This window comes from Empidonax traillii, unplaced genomic scaffold, assembly GCF_003031625.1.
Source record: "Empidonax traillii isolate 1590-97213 ecotype Southwest subspecies unplaced genomic scaffold, ASM303162v1 scaffold834:size519909, whole genome shotgun sequence".
Lineage (NCBI taxonomy): Eukaryota > Metazoa > Chordata > Aves > Passeriformes > Tyrannidae > Empidonax > Empidonax traillii.
The window spans coordinates 273,696-300,293 of record NW_020956027.1 but is presented as its reverse complement, the minus strand read 5'-3'; the positions used below and the strand labels follow the sequence as shown (position 1 = coordinate 300,293).

Below are 26,598 nucleotides of genomic sequence, written 5' to 3'. Positions count from 1 at the left end.
GTGGAAGAACTGAAGAGAGATCAGCGGAACGTCATGAAGACTACCAGGGATGAAAAGATGTGACCACAGAAGAGAGACTGAGAGAGTTGGGCTTGTTTAATCTAAGGCATTGCTAAGGGAAGATCTAATAGCAGCCCACCTGAAAAGAAGTAGCAGATCTAAAGGAACCAAAATCTTAGTAGGGACAGACAATTTAACAAAGTTTGGTGTCCCCAGTCTGAGTTTTTTAAGCTCACATTAGACAGTAAAACCACTTTTTCACTCCTCTTGGTACCCTGAAGTGCAGTGATGCTTGAGATAGCCCCTAATTTCAGTGAAGAGATGGGCTACTGAACAGTCTTGGAAAGCTGTGTATGTGGCAGAGCTTCACTAAGGGGTGAGACAAGACACTTTGATAAGTGGACCTTCATAATTTGCCATTATGAACACACTGACCAGGACAGTGTGTGGGTTTTGGACCTGAGACAATAGGTTCTGAAGCTTGTTGTTTTCAGGTTTTAATGCTTCTAAGGTTTATGTAAATTAACTTTTATGCACTCCCAAATTACAAAGCTGCATTCCTAAGGTTGATTTAAATTTGCTATATCTAATGCTTGTTCTGATGTATGTGACTGAAAGGTAGGCCTTCTGATGACTTTCATTTTTGCAGAAAACTGAGCTAAATGATAATTATGCAATTCACATGGATTGCAATACCAAATTAATTTCTCCCACTAAGAAATACAATTAGTATTTTTGGACTAAACATCTAGTTTTATTCAGAAAAACCCCACGTGTATTTGGTGTTTAATCAGTCCACATTGATGTGCATTTAGCCTATATTGGCCTCCTAGGGCAAGACATCATTGGCTATGTAGTAAAATTATTCACCAAAGTTATCAGCAAACCATTAGCCATTGTTTTATCAGATAGAAGTAGTTTGTTAGCATATCTACAGTAATGTATTTTAGCAGCAAGCTTTATACTTGAAATGTACAGTGTTTTTTCTAGGTTAATAGAAAAATTAACCACAAGGGAGCTCAGGTAATCTGAAAATTCCTTTGCTAAATATTTAAGCATTATATAAATTATCCGAAACTATCCCACTAATACTCAGTTCATGCATTACTCCTATCTTGATCCCACTCCAAAGCAAAATGTGTGTCAAAAGTAGTACCCATAAGAAACTAAGGTACAAGCAGTTTCTCTGAGGATGGAAAAGGTAAGGATTTTGGTGAAACATGTCTAACATGATCTTGTATGCATTGGAAGAAGGAGAAACACCAGATACATCTCACTCTGAAAGGTTACACAGATAGTGACACATTGATATCAGTGTGACTTCCACCCTGAAAGCTTCTGCCAGAACAGCATTGATCAGGCATTGTACTGCAGCAGATGAGCCAAGCAGGTATTTTTCTTACAGATACGACACTAGATGCAAACCCAACCAGATTTATAAATCTCCCCAGCTGCCACTCTCAAAACCTAAATATAGATCTCTGACCCTCAATAGCTTCTATATGTTTTTTCAATTCACTTTGGATAACAGTGTTTTGCTTCCCAGTGTTGCTGTTCAGGTAATGGCTCTGTAGCTTTAGGCTGACTGCAGCAAGGATGATAAGTAATCAAAAAAGCAGAAGGGTGAGAGGAAAAGTTCACTCAAACAAGCAGTCGTCACTGCAAAGAGGTCTCCCTTCAGTCTCCTCTCCTCCAGGCTGAACAGATCAAGTGATCTCAGCCGCTCCTCATCTGGCTTCCCCTCCAAGCCCTTCAACTTCCATTTGGCACTCCCACAGATACTCTCTGGTAGCTTAATGCCTTTCTTATATTGTGGTGCCCAAAACTGCACACAGCACTCGAGGCAAGGCTGCACCAGTGTGGAGCAGAGCAGGAGAATGCCCTGCCTTTACCAGCTGGCAATTCTGAGCTTAATGCACCCCAGGAGATGGTTGGCCCTCCTGGCTGCCAGGGCACTGCTGACTCATATCACAAAGTAAAAACAAGAACTGCAAGTGATATAGAAGTTAAAGACCAACAATGGCATGGCAAAGGTAGTAACAACAATAATTACAACAGCAAGGCTTCTGAGGTGTTGAATTTTCCATCATACAGTTGCAAACCCAGTATGTCTTCATTCAAATGCCTCCTTTGAATACCTGCTGTTTACCATAATGTCCCAGTTTGTCTCCAACACAGGGTAGCCTAAGCTCTGTTTTCCCAGATTTGCCAATCCATTGGGGTCCTTTGAAGCAGCTCAGTTCTGCCAAAGGACAGATCTATTTCCCCATCATTTCTGTGCTTGTTCCTGTCCACTCCACAGGGATAGTTCTCCCCAAATGTCTCTTAGTTCCTCTTGCTGCTACCTGTCTCTTTTCTCTTTACCCTTGCAACAGAGCACCAAGCTCTATTTCACATAGTCTCTGGAGGAACAGGTCTATCAACTCCTCTCCAAATGCTCACATTTCAAAATCTTTTCCAGATCCTAATCTTTTCTTCCCTTATTGAAGCTTCTTCCCAGATAACCCTAATCAGGCTATCACCAAATATTTCCCCATATGGCAGACAAAACAGTCCAAGATCAAACAGGTAGGCATCAGATAGATGCACATTTCAAGTCAGACAGATCTAAAATCCCAGCTCATTTTTAAGAATTGCCTCATTATCTGAAAAGCATGAAAGAGTATATTTCCTAATATTTTTCTGCAGTCTCAGTCTGTCAGATCTTGCTTTGTGCTGTTTCTGTAGCACAAGCACAGAAAAGATGCAGGGAGAGAAAATTTTCATGAAAAAAGCAGGTGCAAGTCAGGATTGCCAGCATAAGGCAGTACGATAGCATTATGTTACATTCACAGGGTAAATACTGATGGCAAACAGGAAAATCCAGTCCTCCCTCAGAAACTGCAGCATCTGTGGGCCATGAGAAAGGGGTGATCTTAAGTTCGCGAGCAGAAACAATGCTGGAAATTTATTTATTTGGACATTAAGGAAAACTATTCAAAGATGATATAAGTAAGTATGTATACTAATAAAGAAAATAAACTTTATTTTTACTAGGTGTTTCATTTCATTGCAAATAATTAAGGCTAGTGGATGACGTCCTGATGTGTACCTGCACATGCAAAACGTTAGGAGTTTATACACTAAATTTTCCTAAAAATCTCATTGCCTGTGGACACAGAAAGAAGAGAATTCAATGGCTGCTGTTCCTTATTCCTCCAGGAGCAATGCTGAAATTGGCTTTTTACAGTTTTACTATGACTTAAAGCTTTGAAATTTAGCTAACACCCAGCTGACACAGTGTAAAATGATTTAATCAGGTCTGCAGACCACTGAATGCACTTCAAGCAAAGCAGAAAACAAAAGCACAACCTAATACACTTCTAGAATAAACTCGTTTATATTTTATTTATACTTAATAAAAACTGTTTATATTTTATAAGCATATGGCTCCTGGCTGTATGCTGGATTTTGTTAGGTTATGTGGTAAAAGGTTGTCTGCACACCTATAGTGGAACACAGGGAGACAATGGTGGGTTGGGAAGCCCAAACAGTGCCTGCTGTGGCTGCTTCCAGGATATCCCAGGAGCCATCAGCCCTTCAAATGCCCAGCTTCCCAAGCCCAGAGGAGCATAGAGGCACAAAAGTAAGCAGGAGCCCAAATTAGGGACCATGAGGAAGGGACACATTGTCCTGCCCCTCCTGGGCTGCCCCAGGAGAGCCTCATGCCCATTGTCAGGGCATCAAGGTGAGTGAATGTTTGCACACAAGAAGGTTGCTGCCCCATAGTTGGAGGTACATTATGGGAGGCAGGGGAAGAGGACTTATTATGGGATGTTTAGTGTGGAACCAATGGTGGGAAAAGGAAGGGATTCAGGTGATTTCGGGAGGTACAGGTGTGGGAAAATAAAGGTATGAGGGGAAAAAAGTCCCAGTCACATGTATATGGTTAGCTGGTCAGTCTGCTTGTCTGCCATGCCCTGTGCCTGACCTGTGTTGTCTTCTTACTAAACTCCTTTCCAACTCTTTCCTGGATAAGGGCTCTCCATGCTGTGTACAGGGGTGTGAGGGCAGCTACTGGGGTCAGACTATCAATTGGAGGGTCTGTGTGTCTGTGGTGTGGCAACTGGAGTGTGTGCAGAGGTGTGACTGAGTGGTTGCTAATGAATATCAAATTGGATGAGCAGGCAAGCAGGTGACATGACCTGGGACTCAAGATGTGAATGGGTCTCGAAGGGTAACACCACGGTGGGGTTGACTACTGGGGACCAAGGGCCAGTTTTGTGTGTGTGCATGAGGCAGTCTGTACCAGCAAGTGTAGTGGGACTGAACCTCAAGGGCTTTTATGCCCAGGTGCCAGCAACTGGAGAAGCTGGTATCTAGAAGTGGTTACTGGGCATCCAAGCCCCATATCTGAGCCTGGTTGCTGCAGGTATCCACACTTGTATGTATGTGTGCGTGTGTGTGTATATCTCTCTTTCTCTCGCACAGAATCACAGAATCTGCTGAATTGGAGGGGACTCACAAGGATCATTCAGTCCAACTCCTGGCCCTTGGATGTCCCAACAGGACCATCCCCAAGAGTCACACCATGTGCCTGAGAGTATCATCCAAACACTTCTTGAACTCTGTTAGGCTTTTGGTGCTGTGACCACTGCCCTGAGGAGCCTGTTCCAGTGCCCAACCACCCTCTGGGTGAAGAACCTTTTTCTAATATCCAACCTAAAACCTCCCCTGACACAACATCACGCCATTCCCTCAGGTCCTGTCACTAGTCATCACAGAGAAGAGATCAGTGTCTGCCCCTCCTCTTCCCCTCACAAGGATGTTGTAACTGCAGTGAGGTTTCCCCTCAGTCTCAGGCTGAACAGACTAAGTGCCCTCAGCTGCTCCTCATACGGCTTCCCCTCAAGGCCCTGTACCGTCTTCATTGCCCTCCTTTGGATGCTCTCTAATAGCTTCATATCTTTCCTACATTGTGGTGCCCAGAACTACTCGGTGTGTCTGTCTGCGACCTGTGTGGCTGGCCAGGTACACATGTGTATACAAGTACACATGTGATGTGTATATATATATATGCTTTATGTGCGTGTGCCTACCAGGAACAGATCTTCAGCCTCTGCTGAATGGATCTGGGGGCACGGTAGCACCCTCTTCTCTCTCATGTTGTTGAATCTGACCTGATGTTTTCCCCTAAGAAATGTAATTGTTTAATTTATTTTATTTCAACACATTGAATAATAATATATATAATTCAATACATTAATTCATTGGTATTGTATTTTACTTGGGAATACTTTTAGCATTAAAGATGTATTTACTGAATACCAACAGCGCTAAGTTGAAATTTCAACCAACCTTAGAGCTGCATGCTGAAAATAAGTAAGTTTGTAATTTATTGTATATTAAAATGTTTTACCTCATTTTTCTGTAGTAAATATAAATATACTTGCCCTTGCTATATTCATCAGGGATAGATTTCATTGCCTTTTTATTTTGAAGTAAGGGCTATGTGACTAACTTTCTATCCTGAAAGTACTCTTAGAATATAGGGCTCACTTTTGATACTGGGTTTTTTTTTTCAGTAAAAATGCAGAACTCACTTCAGAAATTATCTTTATAAAATGGGCTGGATGGCACTGCTGGAGTTCTGATCACATTACTGGACAACATAGAAGATACTCCAAGAGCAGGATAAAAATCCTGCAGCAGCTAATAAAAGTGAAATTACTCTAGCAGGACTTCAAAGTAGATGATGCAAACAAAATGAGGTTTCTGGGGGAAAGAAGGTTTTGAAGTCATTAAAGAAAAAGCAAGTGTAATCTGAAAAATATCTTAAAAGATATCCTTAAAAGAGATGCCATGCTGCCTGTGAAGCAGCCTCAAAAAACTAATTCAGAGAAAACCTCTCTCTTGAAATATTTGAAATGTGTCTGAAAAAAGCACTAGAAATTAAGACTGTGAAAAATAACCTGGGAATAGTCAGACAGTTCAAAAGGTCTTTTTCTTTTTTCATTAACATAGATGTAAAAAAAAATCACAGACAAACCTATTTGTGTTTCTTTTCTTTTTTTTTTCATTTCCTTTGCTCTAAATACTTCTAGAAGAAGAAATAACAGAAGATGATGTGGGGAGAAGAGAGCAGCTGTATTCCTGCCATAGATATCCCCAAGAGAGCAACAAATTCACAGAGGTTGTACTATAAGCAAAGTATTGTCCATCAGGTATTGGTAAAGTTTCAAGGGGTTGCTTCTTCTATGAATTAAAAGAAAAAAGCCATGTCTTTGTAATCTATACTAGACAGTCATTTCTCTGATCAGCTTCTTTGAACTGGTACCTTCTGAACTGTTCCACTGTCAGTGTTTGGGCTCCTGCATTTTACCACCTCTTTTTGAAACTAGATGAATGAGAAAAACATTTAATTTCCTTTGTATAGATTTATCTTTCAACACTTCAGCACATCAAATGGGAGCTTTGAGGACTTTTTTGGAAACCACTGCATATATGAGATAATTGCAACGACTACAGAAGAAATACCTACTTTGGTTCTTTTGATCAGGCAATTATATTATTCACCCAACCCTGTGTTCTCCTTGAGCTTTGCTGTTTGCTTTCTATACAAGCCAGTTTGTGAAAGGACTGGGAGGATGATTGTCAGGACAGTGTCTCAAGCTGCTCACAGAGGATGACAATTGGTTTTATTCTATCTTTACACATATAATTTTGGGGTCTGCCCAGGCCTATGCTATAACAGAGCAAGTTCAGCCCTTACTTGCCTTTTTTCTGAAAAGCTGTTGAAGGAGCTGCTGTTCATTATGAAGAAATGTGCAGAGACAGGAAGAAAAGCAGGGCTGCCGTGGAAGAGAAGGCAAGGTAAAAGAAGGTAAAAGAACATTCTGAACATTGGGTGCCCAGTCAACAGTAGTGGCAAGAAAACAGGCTCAAAGGAAAAATGTTTGTTCCATGGGCAACCTGTGCAGATGAAACCAAGAGGCTTCATAAGGGTTTCACATCTCAGATTGAAGACATAAACCACACTCAGTAAAGTTAAAAAAGTGTAGTTCCTTTACTTCTGCTGGACAGGGCAGCCCCATCTAGTTTTATAACTTTTTAGTAGCAAAGTTATCAGCTGCTCAGCCAATAAATAGAGCTTCTTTCTTCATGCCTCCTATCCGTTAATAGAATATCAGTTAATTTTCTGAGAGAGAATATAATTCCTCGCACAATTCAGAAACACGATATTTTTAATCTATTCAATTTATTCTCCCTATAACTAATTGAAATACTTTGCTAACTTTCCTAACATTTTAGAATTATATTTTGTATTTATTTTAATTAATTATTAATAGTGTATTGGGTACAAAGAACTTTCAAGCTAATGTGAATTTCGGTATACCAGAGAAACAAGAGATTACCTAAATCAGGGGTTTTTTTCCCCCCCATGTCAGCATATTTAATGCTCAATATTATGCTATGGCTATTTAAAGGAGAACACATGCAAAGTATAGGACAAAGTGTACTTAAAACACAGTTATAGCTGAAATAATTTTATATAGTTCTTGTTCTGAAAAATCTTCGTGGAGTAAAATGAAGATTAATTAGCACATTACTGAAACATTTTCTACTTTGTAGGAGAGTTGAGAGTCCCAGTATATTAATATGTGTAAGACACATGAAGATATTCAGAGAGTCAAAATTGTAAAAGTTCAAAATACAAAATGGTGTAGGGGGGTTTAATTTTTTGTTTTTATTACCCTACTTGAAACTACTTTTATGAAAAATTTAATCTTAAGGCCAGCATTAATATGCTTTTCATCTCTGGAATATTGTTCCCAATACATACAACAATATGAATATACATATGAATATGTTTATAATGACCTATTTCTTCCTTGATGGATTTTCACAGATTTTCTCTAATAAATAAAGTATATTCAATCCAATCATACTGAAAACCATTGGTGTTTTCAATTGTCACTACTATTTTTATGTTATCAGGAAAGGGACATCTATTAATTTAACCTCCCCATTGAAATCAAATTAGTTCTTGTTTTGTTCTTTTTTTCTTATTTGGCTTCTCATGTTAGTTTTCTCAGGAGTGGGCTATTAAAAAACACTTTCACAGCACCTTTTCTTTATTAAAAAGAATACTTGGTTTTCATTTTTAAAAATTACTTCTGTGCAATCATTTAGAAAGATGTTGTAACAAAACAATGATGAATGATGAAATGTTAGTCAAAATTATATCTTAGATCAGATTTGCTTATGTCAAGAGGGCCAAAATTTCTTCCTAAAACAGCTTGCTGTTGTTTTCAATTATTGCAGAATCAATCCATATAGATCTGAACATAAAAGAACATACTCTAGTCTTGCATACCTGAACATACTCATAAGCCTTGAGAACTGGTAGTAATGGAGTATTTTCTCTAGTCTTTATAGAAGCTGAATGGGATGAAAGACGTACAGAGTAATCCAAAAGGAAGGTGCTTTTTCTGAAATGTTTAGGGATAGTTACCTCAGATAGTCCTTTGTCCCTACTCTTAAGTCATCCTATGAATTTGCCTCTTTGATTACAAGTATAAAGCTTAAGCTGTTTTTGAAGACAAAAGAAAGCAGCCCCAAGTGGAGTGCACTAATTACTAGGTCTAAAGGCACAACTTTCCTTTCCATCTTTCCACTCTGACCTAAAATACAGTAGAATTATTTCAGCTAAAGGCTCACATGGGGAACACTTCTGTCACAGAAGATGCAAACTCATTTTATACTCAATGGCAACAGCCTACATTTCTAGGAACGTTGTGGCAGTCAGTGGATTTGGCAGCATCAATCTCCATTGACATCCATTGGTGAAATGCATACAAAAACTCCTTTCAAGCCTTGTCTTATCAGGTAAAACACAAAGCTCCTTGCTTCTACTTAGCCACCTGTAGAAGAGTTATGATAATGTTTCCCAATGGCATAGCAAAGATGTACCAGATTTTTAACATCCCACTGCAAGATACTCTAATGAACAAAAGGTTTTTCCCACTCCCTACTTGCTATGGCAGTTTCGGAGGAAAACAAGCAGAAATTAAGGAACTGGCTCACATCCAGCATATGTGGCTTCACACAGTAAACAACAATCAACAGTTTTGCTGCTTCCACAAGGCAGTGGGCAAGGTGCCAGCAGTGCTTTTAATCAGCACCATTCTTTGTTTAGCAATGCCCACTAACTAGTGTAATTTTTAGTTTCTTATATTAGCATTGGCAGTAAAACAACAGTAAACAACATGAGTAAAGATTTGAACTTTAAAGCTCACCCAAAAGTTTGACTCACCGAACTTCATGGCATCTGAATGGTGCTTACTGGTTCTGCCCTTACTAGTCACTGCAGGAGGGCAGTTTACAATCCTGACTCAACAAATAGGCAGGAGTTATAATTAACCTAAATGTAGCAGAACCCATGCATCAGATATGGAGTGGTGCAGCTCGCTGTAAATGCTTTGGCAAAGAAAAGTGCTCACCCTCTTGGGAGAAGTTGTATTTAGGTGAGCACTGCTTCTGTGACTTGCCTTTCACACATTCCAATGTGAGTGCTTTTGATAAAGTCCCCTTCAAATCAACTGAAATCCTAGGTGAGAGGAGGAATAGCTCCATATTAGCAAGTGCTGGTCCCTCAAGTGTATTCCTTTACACCCACTCAAGTGATTCACCTAAGCAGAATGGAGAACACCAGTCCCTAACAGTGATATTTGAGTTTAAAACCATGGAGGCATTTATTTTTGGTTTTCTTACATGAGGGAGATGGTGCTTCTGTTTACCCTAGAAGCTCCTTGTATCCTTAAAGAGTGGAAGATTCACTGAGGAGGAAACTGTACTCACAACCTTCTGCTACAGTTTAGTGGACTTGTGCCATCATTTTATAGCCATATGTGAAAACGAGAAAGTCTGAATTTAGCACAAGGTAATTATGAAGCAAACTCAACACATCAGAGGTGAAAAAAATATTCTATATTCTGTCTTCAATGCTCATATGATTTTTTTTGTGTTTGTCAGTTGATCTGATGTTGATGCTAAATACTGACACCAAACCAAATTTCTGTTTTAATCATCAAGTAAGAACACTGTGAGTTTTGCATTCCTGGGTCACATGTCTGCGTGAAAGACAGGCTTAAAGTGTGTCCTAACTCATGTTATTTCAGTATTTTTCAGAGCGGTTGTTCTTTGTTTCTTTCAAAGAGGTATGATGGTAAAGGAAGACAAACCAATATTTGGCTAACGCTAAATAGGATGAAAAGACCAAGGAATTTCAGCCTCCTATAAACTTGCAGAAATGGCAAAGAACATAAAATTCAGTGGGGATCCGTTTAGAAACTGAAAATCAAACACTTTGCTCGTTATTTATATTCTATATAGTAATACGTTTACCCTTTAACAAAGGTTTTTGCTTTTTCCACTACTAACAGCACTTTCTCCCAGGGCCCCAGCAGTGCAAACATAAGAACAAATGAGCTTACCTACATAAATATTTATAAAACTAAGCCTGACATTAGCATAAATAGGACCTGATTCACCAAGTACAGAGGGGAAAATCAAAAGCAATCAGAGGCAACGTGGCTGAAGCTGCTGTGAGTGAGAGATGTGGTCTGTGGGAGGAGATGCTTTTTCCCTGTTCACACAGTGAGGGCCATAGGGACTATTTAGTCTTGAGACATTTACAGTAATAGAAAAGGGATGGGCTTCAATTTTAGGATCCTAATTAGGTCTTGATTGGGCAGCGAAAAAAAAAAATTTTAAAGTGCCCTGAGATTTCCCAAAAGGTGATGTTTGCAGTAATTTTAAATGCAGAAGGCAAAGACCAAGTGGAGAAAGGCATTTCCTTTGCAGAGCAAAACCTGAAACCTCCAGTTTCCTGGACCTCCAGTTTCAGGTCCTTTGTTGAACAAATGAGATCTCTGAAGATGCATGCTCCCAGTTGAATGGCAGGAATGGGATGCATAATCTCTCAAGGAAAAAAGAAATTATTCATAAAAAAACAGAGAAAGGAACATATTTTCCAGTATAGGGCAATGGGGACAGATACTTGCTTATCTACTGGCAAAAAAATTAATAATTAGTATACATTTTGCTAGTGCCTCATGGGAATGTCATATTCTGGCAATGGACTGGAATACTTTGGAGCCAATTACCACTACACTGTAGTTGTCTGACAGACTGAAGGAAAGGCCAGTTTTTTTATCAGAGACAGTTAATGTGGGGGACAAATCAGGTGGAAAAAAAAAAGCCCTGTAATTGCCATGTTTCTATTTAGAGCTCTGGAACCCCTGAGAAGCTACATAGAAGCCATATACAGGCCAGTTCCTTATAGTGAAAAACACGTGAAGAAAGACTGTCAAAAAATCTTTGTGACATTTGGGCACGCTCCATTAAAATCAATGAAGTTTTGCATTTGCAAGATTTTAAGAGAGACAACATTTTTAGCCTAGAAAAATAACAACATAAATTCAGGAGCTATATGTTACTAGTACCCAGAATTGGTGAATCTACAGAAGTGGTTAAAAACAAATTTTCCATTAGTCTTTGTTGTTGAATCTAATTTTACTTTTGCTTTATATTAAGGTTCTGTGTTGTTTTGTGCCGATTTTCTTTCTCATCTTGCTCTGCAGAAAGGTAGCAAACACTGCCTGTTTTGAAAAAAATGTTAATAGTAATGAATCATCCATTGAACTGATATTTGTACTAGGGACTCATTATTCAGGACACGGAGAAACAGTGACAAAGGGCTTATGCCCTAAAAACTTATGAAAAAGGTGAAAGAAGAAAGTAAGACGAACTGGGTTGTTTAGTAGAACAATATGGCAGTAAGGTATTGAACCTGGATTTCCTGCCTATTAGTTTGGTAGCCTGTGCACCGAGATGCAGTGCTTAGTGCTGACATTTTAAATCACAAGCACAATCATAATCATGCTGTCTATTGTTCTGATATCTTACTTGCTGGTAAATAGCATTTCAGATGCAAATACTGCTAATTTGAGCCACTATAGGTTTACTTGTAAAAATTGTTCTTGGCACTTCTTTTTTGTGCAGCCACAGTGAAGCTGGTTACCATGTCAGAGATGAATAAACGGAGCAAGAAAATAATTGTTAGAAATACCACGTAAAGTGCTCCTAGATCAGTGTTTTTTTCAGGCATGAGTTTCCACATGATAGACATGGAACTTGGTCATGGAGAGGTACAGCATCTCATTAAAATACACTGCCCACAGAACACGCATTTCACTCGTAATGCTTAGGAATTCAGTGTTCACTTTTCTCTCCTGTAAGATTGAACTTTGCTATGTCCAGCTCCTGGGAAATTTCAGTTTCCCACAGCCACCAGCCCCCCGACTGGTGCTCCCCACTTTGATCCCAAGGCATGCTTGAGGAGGCTTTGATCAATGGCTGAGAAGCAATCTCTCAGATAGCCAGGGACAATCTAAAAGGTTTGGGCTGTCAGACAAGAGATATTAAATTAGGCAGCTGTCAATGTGCAGCCCATGCAGCCTGCGAAGCACTGGTATAATGCTCTTGTGCAACCCAGAAGGCTTTTTAGTGTGACATTTAAGGCTTTTAAAAGTGTGTGGCAGTTAAGCCAGCCAGAGTGCCAAAAGGCTAGAGTCTTTAGACTTCTAGTTTCATGCTGCGTTTATGGATTCATGCTGTCTTCTGAGTTATTGGCTCCTATTTCTTCTGTTACACTCACCGTATCTAAGATCCTTTAAGAATATTTCACAACAGAATTCAGTGGGCTGAATAAACTCCATTACTTGAAAGCTAATATGAGAATCATTCACATAACTGGAGTGAAGTGCAACTGCAAAAATGTCCAGCTGATCTAAAGAATTTGGTCTCTGTTGGACACTTTAATTCAAAGGTAAATGCAGGTTGACCCAAGACTTGTAATAAACTTCCATGACACTGAAAGACTTGACCTTGAGGCTTTGTCACTTGTGATTTGCAGTTTTATTTGAAGATTTACCAGTGTTTATTTTTATCACAGATGTAGATCTAAAGACATTTGTAAGCATAAAATACTTCTGTTGAAATAAAGAAAGGACTTTTGACTGTTTTCCTTATTTCTCACAAAACCTATACATTGCTGATTTTGTTCTCGTTGAACAGGAATTTAAAGTAGAAAAAACAAAAAGATCCAAAATAATTTGGAAATTCCTAGGACCCATGACAGATCCCTGTCTCCAGCACAAGTAAGATTTTATCCTATAAAATCCATAGGACCTAAATGGTTGAACTGCACCATCAATAAGTTTTACCAAAAGATATATTTCTTCCCCCTCTTCTCATTTTGCAGGCTTAGGATATCCACCTGAAAATATGTATGCTCACTTGGTGTTTCCGAATTGCAGTGTTAACAGGGAGACAACTTAGTACAAGATTTAATAGGGAATTACAATATTTTAAACAAAAATTCTTTAAAAGAAAACTGGTAGCAAGAAAACCAAGTACAGGGATTTCTTAACAGTTTTCTTAGTTGATAAACTGTCTCACTGAATGATTTTATTTTAGGCTTTTATTTTATTTTATTTATGTGTAAATGCTTATAGCAGTTACAGTGTTCATGTCACCTCATGAAGAAAAGGGGACGTGGGAGAAAGAAGAACAAAAAGTGTCTACTCACTAAATTTTTAAATTACATCATCAGTGCTGCATTGCACCAAATTTTACCTCTCTAATGTTAGTGATCATCCAGAACCCAAAATCCAAAAATTTCACAAAACTCAAGTACCAGGCTCTGCAATGCTTAATCCAGATGCTGCAAAAAGTAACTGCAGTGAGGTGTAGCCGAAGGAGATATTTGGCTGCTCATATTCTAGTACGTAAACATTTATAGTCCATATTGATGTACCTAAAAGCTCATGTAGTAGAAAACAGTTCTACCAGCAGATGAGTCACCTCAGCATCTGGCTGGTAGAGCAGAAGGTCTGTACCTGATGGCCCAAGTGAGCCCCACAGAGTGCACACCAGAGCACAGGTCAGGGTATGGCCAGTTTCAGATAGGTGGGACTGAAAAGCACACAGAATAATACAATTCTAAATCTAATATTGATTTTTTTTCCCCACAAAGAAGAATTTTGAGGTATTTGGTGTTCTGCACTACCATTAAAACTGGATTGTCAAAATCACATTCTTTTTATGTGCTGCTTAATTAGCAACTTGGAATCTACTTTTTTCAGAAATAATTCAAAAGTAAGCAGTCAGAATTATGAAGACAGTCCTTGGCATGCTAGATAACATTTTTCCTCAAGTGAACACAAGGTGAAATATCTCCATGCATGTCATGAGATGAATAGAAGAGTAGGGACTGAGTTCATTATTAACTTTCAGAAAGAAGATTTCAATCTCTGCCAGCAACTGTGAGACTAATTGAAACAAATATCTGCACTGAACACATTAAAGTCTGTACATTTGTGATGAGTAACAACTTGGCCTGTCAAACTACTTCCAAATTATTTTTGCTATTGTTTTTGAAAAGTTTCAAGTTTCCTAACTAACTCCTGAAGGAAATATATAATGAATGTAAGCATTATTTATGGCTGAGTTTGTTAAAATATTTTCACATAGATTTGTCTGAAATATGGAAAAGTTCCCTTTAAATCCCTAGTAAATGAATGCCAGAGCTTTTCTAAAATAATAACAAAATCCTGCCTTGGCAAGAGCTGGTTATTTAAAAGTTTTTCTTCAGTCATCTAAAGTAGAGAAAACAATTCATATGAAGCACAACTGGTAAACAAGAACTCAACTTTAAAAAAGGGAGATCTGAGCTATGTTCATTATACATGTCTTCTGAAATTCTCTCTAGAGAGAAAAAGGTGATATACAGAAATCTGCCTATGGACAGCAGACATGGTATCCAGCTTCTAGGCTTGCTTGAGCTTCATTATGCTGTTGCCTATTTACATTATTAAGACAGGCAAGTCACAGGAGTTTTCCAGCATGGGGAGATGTTAATTTTCACTTTGAATTACAAGTATCTGATTTTTCTAGTACGATTCAGAATTTTTTTTTTTCAATTTTGTTGGCATTTCTATTCTCCAAGTTTATTAGGCTTATATTCATGAGTCACAGCCTGTTCAGGTGTCATCTGAAAAGACAAGTTGCCGATGCTTCTTTGTACATACATTCTCTTTGTGTCCACGACACTTCTCTTCAAACACTGTTTGTGCAAGAGGATCAGCACATCTGCAAAAGCCTTCAGCACAATGAGAATGTCTCATGCACTGTAGCCCAATAGAGCAATCCATCTCCTGTTTAATATTCAGCGTCATAGAGGGATATAGGCCAAATGGTTTTAGTGCTGATTCTCATTAGCCAAGAGAATCAGGTGAGAACCCTTAAGTGATCTATATTTTTCTACTAGGCTCTCTTTTGTTTGAATAGAGATTCTGCATCTGGAAAGACCTTAGTCTTGCTAAGATTGCATGCTGTGTAATGCTAGGACTTCTACAGATAGTCATCAAATCTTGAGGGAAATGCAACTGCATTTACTGCTGGTCAAATGAAAAATCTTCTTTGCTATACAAGGACTCCACAGGAGAGGATGAAAAGCATATTTAAACTCTAAGATACTTCCCCAGCAAGAATAAGCTTTGGAGGACTGACGTGAGGGGCAAAATACTCTTGCATTTGTGCCATTGTCACTCATGCTCAGTTTTTGGTTTTTCCTCACTTTTCTGGTCTGTATAGTTCTTGAATCTGCATTTATTCATTGCAATACAAACATCCAGATCCAGTGCAGAATTGAACGGGATCATAATGAACGGAAGACATTCTATTAACTCTGAGGTGGGGGACACTGACAATTCAGAGAAAGCTGATTCAAGCTAAAGTGCTATTTCTCATAGCATGAAAGCTTCCAAAGCTTCTGTTTCATAATATACAATGTTCCAGAGATATAAACTAAGAGGATTATATTGTCACTGACCCTTGTCATGCTTTAGAAAAGGTTGAAAAGGTTAAGTAAGGAAGCAAGGAAAATGGAATAGAGTTTCAAAATCTCTGTTTTGGGTCATCACAGAGGTATTCAAACTCTTTGCAGTACCCATTTTTTAATCTCTTTTAGTGACAAATGCCTATGTCTCTTGTCAGTACAAGTTTTCAATTTATACTAAATAATTTCTAATCAGGATATCGATTATCTTAGAAACAACATTTTAAAGACAGAAGTGAAAGATAGAACTGTACATCTCTATTAGCCACAGATCAGAGGCTGTGCAAATAGAATGGCCATAAAGGTAAAAGCCATCCATAAATTAGCATATTTTGAATTACACACAGGCATGGGTAGCATGATGAGGGAACCGATCTTGGAGCTGTAACATTTTCTTACTATCATTGTTTGCCTCATTTGCAAAAGGGAAGAAAGTTACCTTAGAAATGTTGGTTTCCCAAAAAATGTCATAAATATAGAAAAGCCTATTTAAAGCTATAGTATGTGTCCAAGGACACTTTTAAACATGCAGGACTTTACATTTTCTCTGACATGCAGCCACCTAAGATAAATGTTCATGAGAAATCCTTTCAGTTTTCTTGGGAAGTCTATTAGTTTCCCAAAACAGAGTTCTACAACAATTTTTATGAGAATAATCAACCAAAACTAAAAGATTATTAACATCTAAGTTTAGCACAGGAGCATCTTTTGTGCAGCAAAACATTATCTAAGTATTTTTAAAATGGAAATGTGCTATAGCTCAGCACGTTTATAAACTGTAAGAAGTCTATCAATGGAAAAAAAGAGAAAGAAAGACCACATGTTGAGTGCATGCTTGATAGTCTGTACAATTTATTGTGAAGTACCACTTACACTAGGCCTGCCACAGCGCCTTTGCTTTAAAAGGTTAATGACTGCAGCAATCACAATTTCAATTTACAAGAAAAAGGATGACAGGAAGCCAAATACAAAATGGAAAGAGGTCCCACTGTGATGGCAGCTGAGCAACAATTCATCAACAAGAGCACAGGAACATTGTAAAACCAGAGTGCTGGGGACAACCTTTTGAGCCTGAGGGGGGCTTAGGACTTCTGTTATGCTCATTTTTCAAGGATAGCACAGAAGCTTTAAAATGGCTAAATTACCTAATACAGACATAAGTTCTTTCTTGATAATTTTCTTTATAATAGTTTCTGGGTCATCTGAAGGTGTTTATCCTACCTCCTTAAATTTCCTTAGTGTATCTCCCCTTTTATTTTAAATGCTGACCTTGAGTTCTACCACAACAGCCGTTGTCCCAATAGGCATTTCACTTGTCTTTGGGCATTCCCTGCAGTTATACTCTACCTCTTGCTTCCTCAAAGCATCAGCTATCCTACAGTGTGATCTGAGACTTTCCAAAGCTTTCAGGCATTTACATGTATACAGAGATGCTCTCTGAGACCCTGTGCTCCTTCAGCCTGGATTTTGCTTGTAAGTTGCCTACACTGGAAAATCAAATTGATGAAAATACCCTTAAAGATTTACCATTTTATTTTTGTATAAGTAAAAAACACATAATGAATCAAACTTTATAATCACCACACTACAGAAATACAGAGTATTTGCTGCTTTCTCATCTGAAGTCAGTCATAATATATTTGAGTAATTTGAAGTCATAATTAATAAATAACTGGAGATAAACTGTGAAAAGTTCTGTTCATCCCTACCTCAGAACAGCCATCCTAGAACTCAACAGGATTCAGGGAAATAAGCAGGTTAGAGTGAGAGTATTTTCAGTTAGTACTACTGTGCTGTAGGACACTGTAAATTTGGTCTAACAGGACAACTACATCAGCAGAACTACAGTAACTTCAATTCATCCCTTAATTTATCTTTCTTTATATAGTTAAATTATTGAAAAGCTAGTAAGAAAAGCAAATATCAAGTGAAAAGAATAAAGCATAGAGTAGGATCTGCACAAGTTTTGACGGTGCACATTAAAGATGCATGTCTGGGTGTTTCATTAAATCTTTTCAGAGGAGTTTCCTTCTTAGTGGAATGATTAAACAGAATATCCCAGACTCACAGAATGGCTGGGGCTAGAAGATACCTCTAGAGATTTATGGTTCCACACTCCTGTTTATGCAGGCCCACCTGGACCAGGTTGCCCAGGTCCATGTCCAGACAACTTTTGGATATCTTCAAGCAGGCAGATGACACAACTCCAGTGGACAACCTGTGCTGGAACTCAATCACTCAAGGCTATAGTTGAGTGGAATATCAGTGTTTCCTGATGTTAAGGAACCACCTGTGTTTCAGACTGTGCCCATTCCCTCAGGTCCTGGCACTGGGCACCACTGAAAAGAGCCTAGTTCCATGTTCTTTACACCCACCCTGCAGGTATTAATATATACTGGTAATATCCCTGCTGAGCCTTCTCTTCTCCAGACTGATCAGTCTCAGCTCTCCCAGCCTTCCGTCATGGGAGAGGTGCTCCAGTCCCTTAGACAAGTTTTTAGCCCTTTGCTTAACTCTCTCCAGCATGTCCCTATCTTTCTTTTACTGGGGAGCCAAGAACAGGCCACAACACTTCAGATTTGGCCTCACCAGGGCTGAGTGGAGGGCTGGTGCAGCCCCCCAGTGCTCCCTCAGCATGCTGGTAATGCTTTGCCTAAAGCAGGACATGGTGCCATTTGCTGCCTTTGCTGCACATTTGCTGGCTCATGCCCAACAAAGCAGAATTGCTTTCCAGCTGGTTGTCCCCCAGCATATATAACATGAAGCAGACACATGAAGCACTCAGGGGTGGCAGGATAGCATTAATCTGGATCAGAAAGAAGGGGAGTGAGGAGGGAGGTGGGCTGTGGCAGGCAGAAGAGGATGATTAACTGCTGTAAGGGGGAGACAGTCTAAGCGCAGACCATGAGAGGCACTGCAGTGCCATTGTGGATCAGTACCCACCAAAGCCCCTCAAATTGTATTTGATAAAAGGTAGATATGTGACACGAAAGGTGAACTAATCAGCATAGGTAAGCTGCTCATAGAACTGAGGTGGATCTGTTCTATCAGTTCTCTGAAGTGATTGGAGAACTCTTACCTAGCACCAAATTTTGCAGTAGTAACTGATAAATATGAGACACAAAACAAACTCCAACTCAACCAAAAGTTTGAAATCCTAATTTCTGAACTTAATGCTTGGGCTGACGAATACTACAATAAACTGATTTACTTTTATAACAATCACTAGCCCTGGGCATGCTTTACAGCATTTTAGAAAGTAACTGATAATTTTGAAAAGATATTACACACAAAATGCCTGAAGTTCATGCTCATTAACTCTAAATAGTCAAAGATATGTCATACATACATGTATTGAATTACCACGTACCGATAAGGAAATGAAACACATGAATAAAGATGTATTACCATATCTTACCATCGACACTGCTTTGCTACAAGTAGAACTTACTCTTCGAACACAAAAGCATATGAAGAGCTGCAATTCCTCTTTTCAAAAAACGCTAAAATGGGAATCCATTAAAATACTTCCTTATAATCTACCCTCTTTCTCCATACCTCATTTTAGGCAGAGAATTATCATGGTTTTTTAATTCTTAGACTCTAAAAATAATTATTCTTAGAGAAACAGATAGAAGGCTTATTTTATCCACTATACTTTGTGCCTTTTTGCCTTAGATAATTAGGGACATTAGATCATGTTTTACAATGCCTAGGGTATACTGTCATTAACAGGGGAATGTTCTCTGGTACCCTGAGGAAATGAAAAGCTTTTAAGAGCAATCACTGCTAATCATTAACATGTCAATATTATATACCTTCTGGAACTGAGGATGATATATGGACGTGACAGATTAAGTGACTCTGCCTTACTTGCATTGAAAGTTTTTGATAAGAATGTATGTAATCCATCCCTTTGCATGGCTTGCTCTCTTTACAAAATGCATGACATCTAAGACTTCTGCAAGATTTACACTTCTTGTACAAGCTATTGAAAATATCCTCTCTGATTCCATAGTTGAGCTTCACCATGTTTTTATCATTATTATACTTTGTTACACAACATCATTTGAGTAGTAAATGCCAAGAGCAAGAAGGCAGCCCTTTTCACACAAGAAGGGTGAAAGAGAAACTAAACTACAAGGTGATAAATGCAATTAAATTCATCTTTACCTTCAGCTCAGCAGGAGACTTAACATCTGTGCAGTTGCAATACTCACAGCTGAGTATGTAGATTAACATTAAACATAGCTGATTTGCAAGAAATTATTATTAATTTTTTAATATAAATTATTTTCTATCCAATGTTAGCTGCAATATCCTACATAACTGTTAATCACACGAAAGATAGTAGAATAAAAGGGCAATTTTAAAAAATAAATGGATTTTAATGCTACTTACTAAAATCTTTTTGACTCATTTCTCTGCTGTACTAACCATGCATGCCCCACATGCCATTAACAAGCCCAGCTCCTCAGGGCAGCTAATAGACATTGGAAAAGGAGTCACACTATACCCATGTACTGGAGTCTCAGCTGGGATGCCTGCCAAATAAAACCACTGGACCTACCAACAGATCACACAGATCAGCAAAAAAAAATCACAACTAATTACTACCAGGAAAGGGACCTAAAAAGTTTATAGATTTGTAGAACTAGTAAGAACTTAGGAAATCATCTACTGCTGTTTACAAAATGAAAAAATTCCTCTAGTGCAATTGACGTCAATTATTTTTTGTGACAGCTACTGTGAATACAAAAATCAAAATCTTTCCTCTTACTGACCAAATTCTTCAGGACTCCCCCATTATTGCATGTTTGGACAAACAACCTCAATGCAACTTTCATAGAATCATAGAATCAGATGGGTTGGAAAGGACCTCTGAGATCATCAAGTCCAACCCTTGATCCACTACCACTGTCGTTACTAGACTGTGGCACTAAGTTCCACGTTCAGTCTCTTCTTAAACACCTCCACGGATGGAAAATCCACCTCCTCCCTGGGCAGCCCATTCCAATACCTGATTATCCTCTCTGTAAAGAGTTTCTTCCTAACATCTAACCTAAATCTCCCCTGGCAGAGCTTAAGACCATGCCCCGTGATAGCTTATGTAATGACCATGTCTTACTGATAGCTGCCTGGAAAAAGTGACTGACCCCCACCTGCCTACAACCTCCTTTCAGGTAGTTGTAGAGTGATGAGGTCTCCCCTGAGCCTCCTCTTCTCCAGACTAAACAACTCCAGCTCCCTCAGCCTCTCCTCATAGGACTTGTGCTGCTCAAGTCCCTTCACCAGCCTCGTTGCTCTTCTCTGGACCTGCTCCAGCACCTCAATATCCTTCCTGAACTGAGGGGCCCAGAGCTGAACACAATACTCAAGGTGTGGCCTCACCAGCGCAGAGTACAGGGGAAGGATCACTTCCCTGCTCCTGCTGGCCACACTGTTCTTGATGCAGGCCAAGATGCCATTGGCCTTCTTGGCCACCTGGGCACACTGTTGGCTCATGTTCAGCCTCCTGTCAATCCAATTCATTATGTCTTTGAACAATATCTTAGTATACTAAGTTATAATTCTCTTCTGGATGCTTTCTATTTCTAGTGTGTCTTTTGGTCATTAAATAGCCCAGTTGTTGCAGAGAGATTGTTTCTTTACCTGACCAGATACACAATATTTAGCTGCTGAATTCCATGAGCCGCACTGCCTGTCACACTTACAGAGCTGAGATTGCAGTGGCCTATCCTGTAAATCAACGGTAAATTCAAAAAAGAAGTGCTTACATTCTTGAAACCTCTATATAAGATCTGAAGTTCCTTCTTTGTGAATTTACTCTGTGCTTCCAGCAGTTCAAGAGCTTCAGGTCTATGTCGTACTGTGGCCATTTCCATTTCATCTTCTACAGTGTCTGCAGAATACAAGAGACAGAGAAGGAAAGCTCAGTATGAAATATGGGAGGTAAAAATACCTAACCCTTGCAGGAAAAAAAAAAAAAGTTAAAAGACATTCTCCTAAAGAACTGTTATTACAGCTTTAAAGAAAGACAAAGGACATGTTCATTTTGAACTCACAGGAAAAGGGCATCTATCTGCTTTTGTGGCTGCAAAGAATAGAGAACAGCAATGATGGTCCTGTGGTCTGGATATCATCTCATAAGTACAAATAGCAATAAAATGGAAAGACAACAATCTGCAAGGGCATGCATGACACAATCAGTATGACTTTTCTGTTTCTACAACTCTTTGACCAAAGGAAACAATTTTTTAATAAAACTTTAGTGACTCCAGAATACTGCAAATTTTCCCTTGATTAGTTAATGGATATGAATTCACTGTATCGGGTTAGGATTTTTATTGGGTTTTTTAATTGTGAAATTGGCCTTTGGAAAGTGTGAGATTGATGCTGCACATCCAGCAGCAGACCTTACTTTGAGTATGGTATAACTAATCCTTCAGGGCAAACATTACTGATGGTGAGCAGCCTAAGTGGGGAACATGATGATCTTAGCGGCCTCTTCTTTAGGTGGACAAGAATGTCATAATACATATTCAAGGCTTACAGTTGAGTGCAGCCTTAAAACAATGAGAGACAGCAATGCATTTTTCCTAGGTAGAGTTTTAAATGTGAAAGTTCAATGAAATTGCTAAAGAAACTTACAATATGTATTTATATATGGGATGTAGGTAATTTATGTGAATGTGTGTATCCATTTTTAAGTACTTCAAGTATTAAACATAACTTACTTACATAGTATTCCAAACTAATTTAATGACATCACTGCCTTATTCTGATTTAAGAGTTATACCAACTATAGAAATGTAACAAGAGAACATGCCTAATTGTCACTTCTACAATGCTGAAGAGATATATTTAATTTCATCAAAATTTGATACTCTGCATCCTTACAATAAAGTTTTACTCACTTCAATATTTATAAGAGCACAATATTAGAATAGTCCCTTAAAACAATATTATGCCTACAGTTTCACACACTTTTGTTCTGCCACAGTGCAGTGATAACTTTCAACTGCTTGGGAGAAAATTGGCATCAGAAGATACAGTTTAGATAAACAAAAAATTTAGCAACCTTTAAAGAGATATAATCATATAAACTATTCGGAATCTTCACAAAATTTAGGGCCTTGTCCTTTCTCCAGTCAAAGATATGTTGTTGTTGTTAGCACTCAGCTCAGGAAGATGACTGCAGTGTTATCCAGATGATTTCAGTGTCAATTCCAGTCTTATCTCAGAATGTCCATTGTGTATTGGCTTATGGTAAACTATAATATGATTCAATGATTCATTTTTTTTAATAGATTATCTCATAAAACTCACAGACCACTACCATCTTTGTGAAATTTCCAGTCTCAATGCTACTGACAAAACTCTCAACTATCTTTACATTGACCTTATGGTGTTTGATAGATGTTTTAAAGGGCCAATATCAGAACTCATGAGATAGATTGTAAGAAAGTCTCAGCTGTCTTCTATAAGAAGAAATCCTGAGGTGCAAAGAGGAAGTATTGAAAATCATGCCTTTATTGATGACATTGGAACAAAATAGTTTCAGAGTTAAGAAGCTGTCTTCCTAATCAAAGGAAGGTGTAGCTAAGTTCTCGAGTCCTGTAACAACTCTGCATAAGAACATCCAGGGTTTATTTTGCATAGATTCTAAAGCCTTTCCACCATGTTTAAGGGATTAATCTTTCATACTTTTTTATATAGTCACTAAAGTCTCTATAAAAATGTAATGCTGTAAATATAAAGCCAATTTTTTTTTTTTTTTGTCAACAGCAAGGAAACACTAGATACTTAATGAGCAAAATAATCAACCTGAGAATAAATACTATTTGAAAGCTCACTTGTATTTTATATTCAAGTAGCTTTATGGGATTTAAATGGGCTTTTGTTTAGACAGAAAAGGACTTAACTGGAAATGAGTTCTCTAAGCACCCATTTGTAAAACATCTGGCCACCTAGAGAGACATCTACAAGCTTTTCTGGAAGCTAAATGAGCACACATAATAAATGTGAGGCTTGTGATAAAGGCCAGACAAAGTGATGCTGAGCACAATGTTTGGTATATCCTTAGCAATAAATATTTAAATTGCATTTAAATGGTTCAGTGAGAATGTAGAAGACTGCAATGGGGTGATGATGTCTTTCTGTTAATGAAAAGGTTCAGCATAACACTCTTCACACTCAACTTCTGTAGTGTCTCATAGATATAAATAATTTAAAAATTAGGATCACCATAAACTTCCTTAAAATATGGCAACTCTGCTGACTAAAATGCTACAGCATTCATTGAGTCACTTCCAGGTTTTTAATTTTTTTCTTCACACTTCTATCTACCATTATCCAGGCTGGAAAAAAAAAATCTAGACTTGAAAATATGCAGGGAAAATGTGTGAAAATGTATCTATTTCTAAACATTAATGATTTCTATGGCATTAGTTTTTTTCAGTTCTTTAGTTTCTTCAGCCTAAGAAAGTTTAGTTCTTGTTTTTCATAGAAAGATAACATGTCAACCAAAAACCAGAAACAAATCCACATTCCCTCATTAATATATTAAACAAAACATTTTTACTGATTTCATTAACAAGTAGCTTTCTTATAGCTAAGTAGTAAAGATGGTTTTTAATATATTTGCCACATGAGCTAGGCATTGAAACTTTCACTGTTCGTTAGAGAACACAATGGTGAAAGCAATGCAAAAAACTCTTCAAATAATGGCAGCTGGAGAAGCATGTCCAAAGTTAGGCTCAGTTCATATCTGTAAAAATTGTGTACATGAATTTCCCTGCACAAAATCCAGATTATAGCCTCCCCATCTATTTAATAACTGCATGCACACATACTTTTCCAAAACTATTCTTCAGATTATCTCTAGCACATGCATTTATCTAAAGAATGATGGGTTTAAGTTTAGACTTACAGACTAAAGCACACAAATAAGAAAAGTGTTCTTTTAAATGTTTTTTTTAATAAGAACACTGAAATATGTTCAATAGGAAAGCTGAAATAAGATTTTACTTATTCAGATAACCTTTTTCTGTACATATTGATAGAAGTTAAGTGCAGGAGAGCAAATTCAGGCTATGTAAATTTCAGCAAGTTATTTGTTTTAAAAATATTCCACTGATAATTTCTAAGAAATTCACATCATATGACTGTTCACTGTACACAGTGCTGGTTTTGTTCCTAGTACACTATAATGTTGCTTCTTTCATGCTAACAGAAATCAAATAGGATAACAATGTGTGTCTACAATGATAATCTTACTTAATATTTTCACATAACATCTTTACTTAATATAGAACTTCATTATTGAGGAGAGTACAGAGAAAAATGCTGAATGCACCTTTTTTAACCTCTTGGTTCTCAAATACGAAATACTTGTTTTACTTCAACCTCTCATCTGGTTTTTAAAACACTTTCAGCAAAAAAATACAAGTTTTACATTTTCAAGGTTATTGAAACTGACTCTAAATATTTTTGATTACCTCTGCAGATGAAGAGCTTGTATAGAAATGTGCAAGGAATGAGGGATGTGTTGCTTTCCAACCATTTTCAAACAATCAAAACAGACCTTCTACTCATTCTGGTTTATCTCCTTTATTTATTCCATGCCCATCACTGGAAGCGTTCAAGACCAGGCTGGATGGGATTTGGAGCAACCTGGTCTAGTGCAACGGGATTGGACTAAATGATTTTAAAGGTCTCTCTTCAAACTCAAACAAGTCTGTGATTCTGTGATTCCTTTTATAGTTTAAAGTTATGTTATTCAGGTAATATAGTTGAATGCAAATTCTACATAAAAAATAATGATCAGGTGCCATGACATTAATTGATCTTTTCAAGCTACCCAATTTTCAATGAAAACACATCAGCTGAAGCCACGATGAAAAAAATAAATCACCGTGCATCCAGAAATTTAGAGCTTCTCATCTTTGAGATCTCAAATACTTAGAAAGCAAGTACCACCATTTTCTCTACAGAGAACCATATGAAAGACAGTGAAGGGGAATAGCAAAGAGAAACCCTAGATGCATACCTCTGAAGTCTTGGTACTTGTTCATAACCAAGTCTTGGCACTTGTTCATAGCCAAGTTGTCTTGGGTTGTCCTGAATTCACTAGACACAGGGAACTGCTCATTTTTTACCTTAGATTGACTGATATGCTTTATCAAAGGAGTATACAGGAAGCACATGAACCACTCAGTTTCTACTTTTAGGTGCTCATATCAGTGCCTAGAATCAAGTCAAATTAATCTAGACCAAATTGGGCCCACAGAGGTATTTTAAAATCAGCTACAGTAGACAATTTATAAAGGAAGACATTAGTGTTATTACTATAATTAATCTCTCTACAGGTATATATATGTATATATGTATTGATATCTCTCACTCACTCTGTCCCTCTATTTTTATCTGTTACCTACACTGGAGAGATTTTATGTCCTCACAGCGTATCGAGACATTAAGGGTAGTGTCAGTGTGCTCTTCCTTTACCTCCATATTCACACACTTTTTTCCCCAATTTTATTATTATTTTTCTCTCAGACACCACCTTTAAGTCCCTAAACATTTTGATGTTATATAATCAAAACCTGCAGGGCCAAGCCTTTCCTCTCAGAGCAGTACTGCTGGTATTACCC

The 26,598-nt window shown here is 38.0% G+C and overlaps 1 protein-coding gene across 5 annotated transcripts in view; it reads right to left on the bottom strand.

Moving 5' to 3' along the window:
• Positions 1 to 26,598, bottom strand: part of KCNIP4 (potassium voltage-gated channel interacting protein 4) — a 302,123-nt gene that overhangs the window by 25,577 nt on the left and 249,948 nt on the right. Inside the window, exon 1 of one of the 5 annotated variants that reach the window (XM_027902067.1) lies at positions 21,721 to 21,852. The exons of the other annotated variants lie outside the window; for them this stretch is intronic. Coding sequence (XP_027757868.1) covers positions 21,721 to 21,828 — 108 coding nt within the window. The 5' untranslated portion in view covers positions 21,829 to 21,852. Of the gene's footprint in view, positions 1 to 21,720; positions 21,853 to 26,598 lie in introns of those variants that run through there. 5 annotated transcript variants of the gene reach the window in all.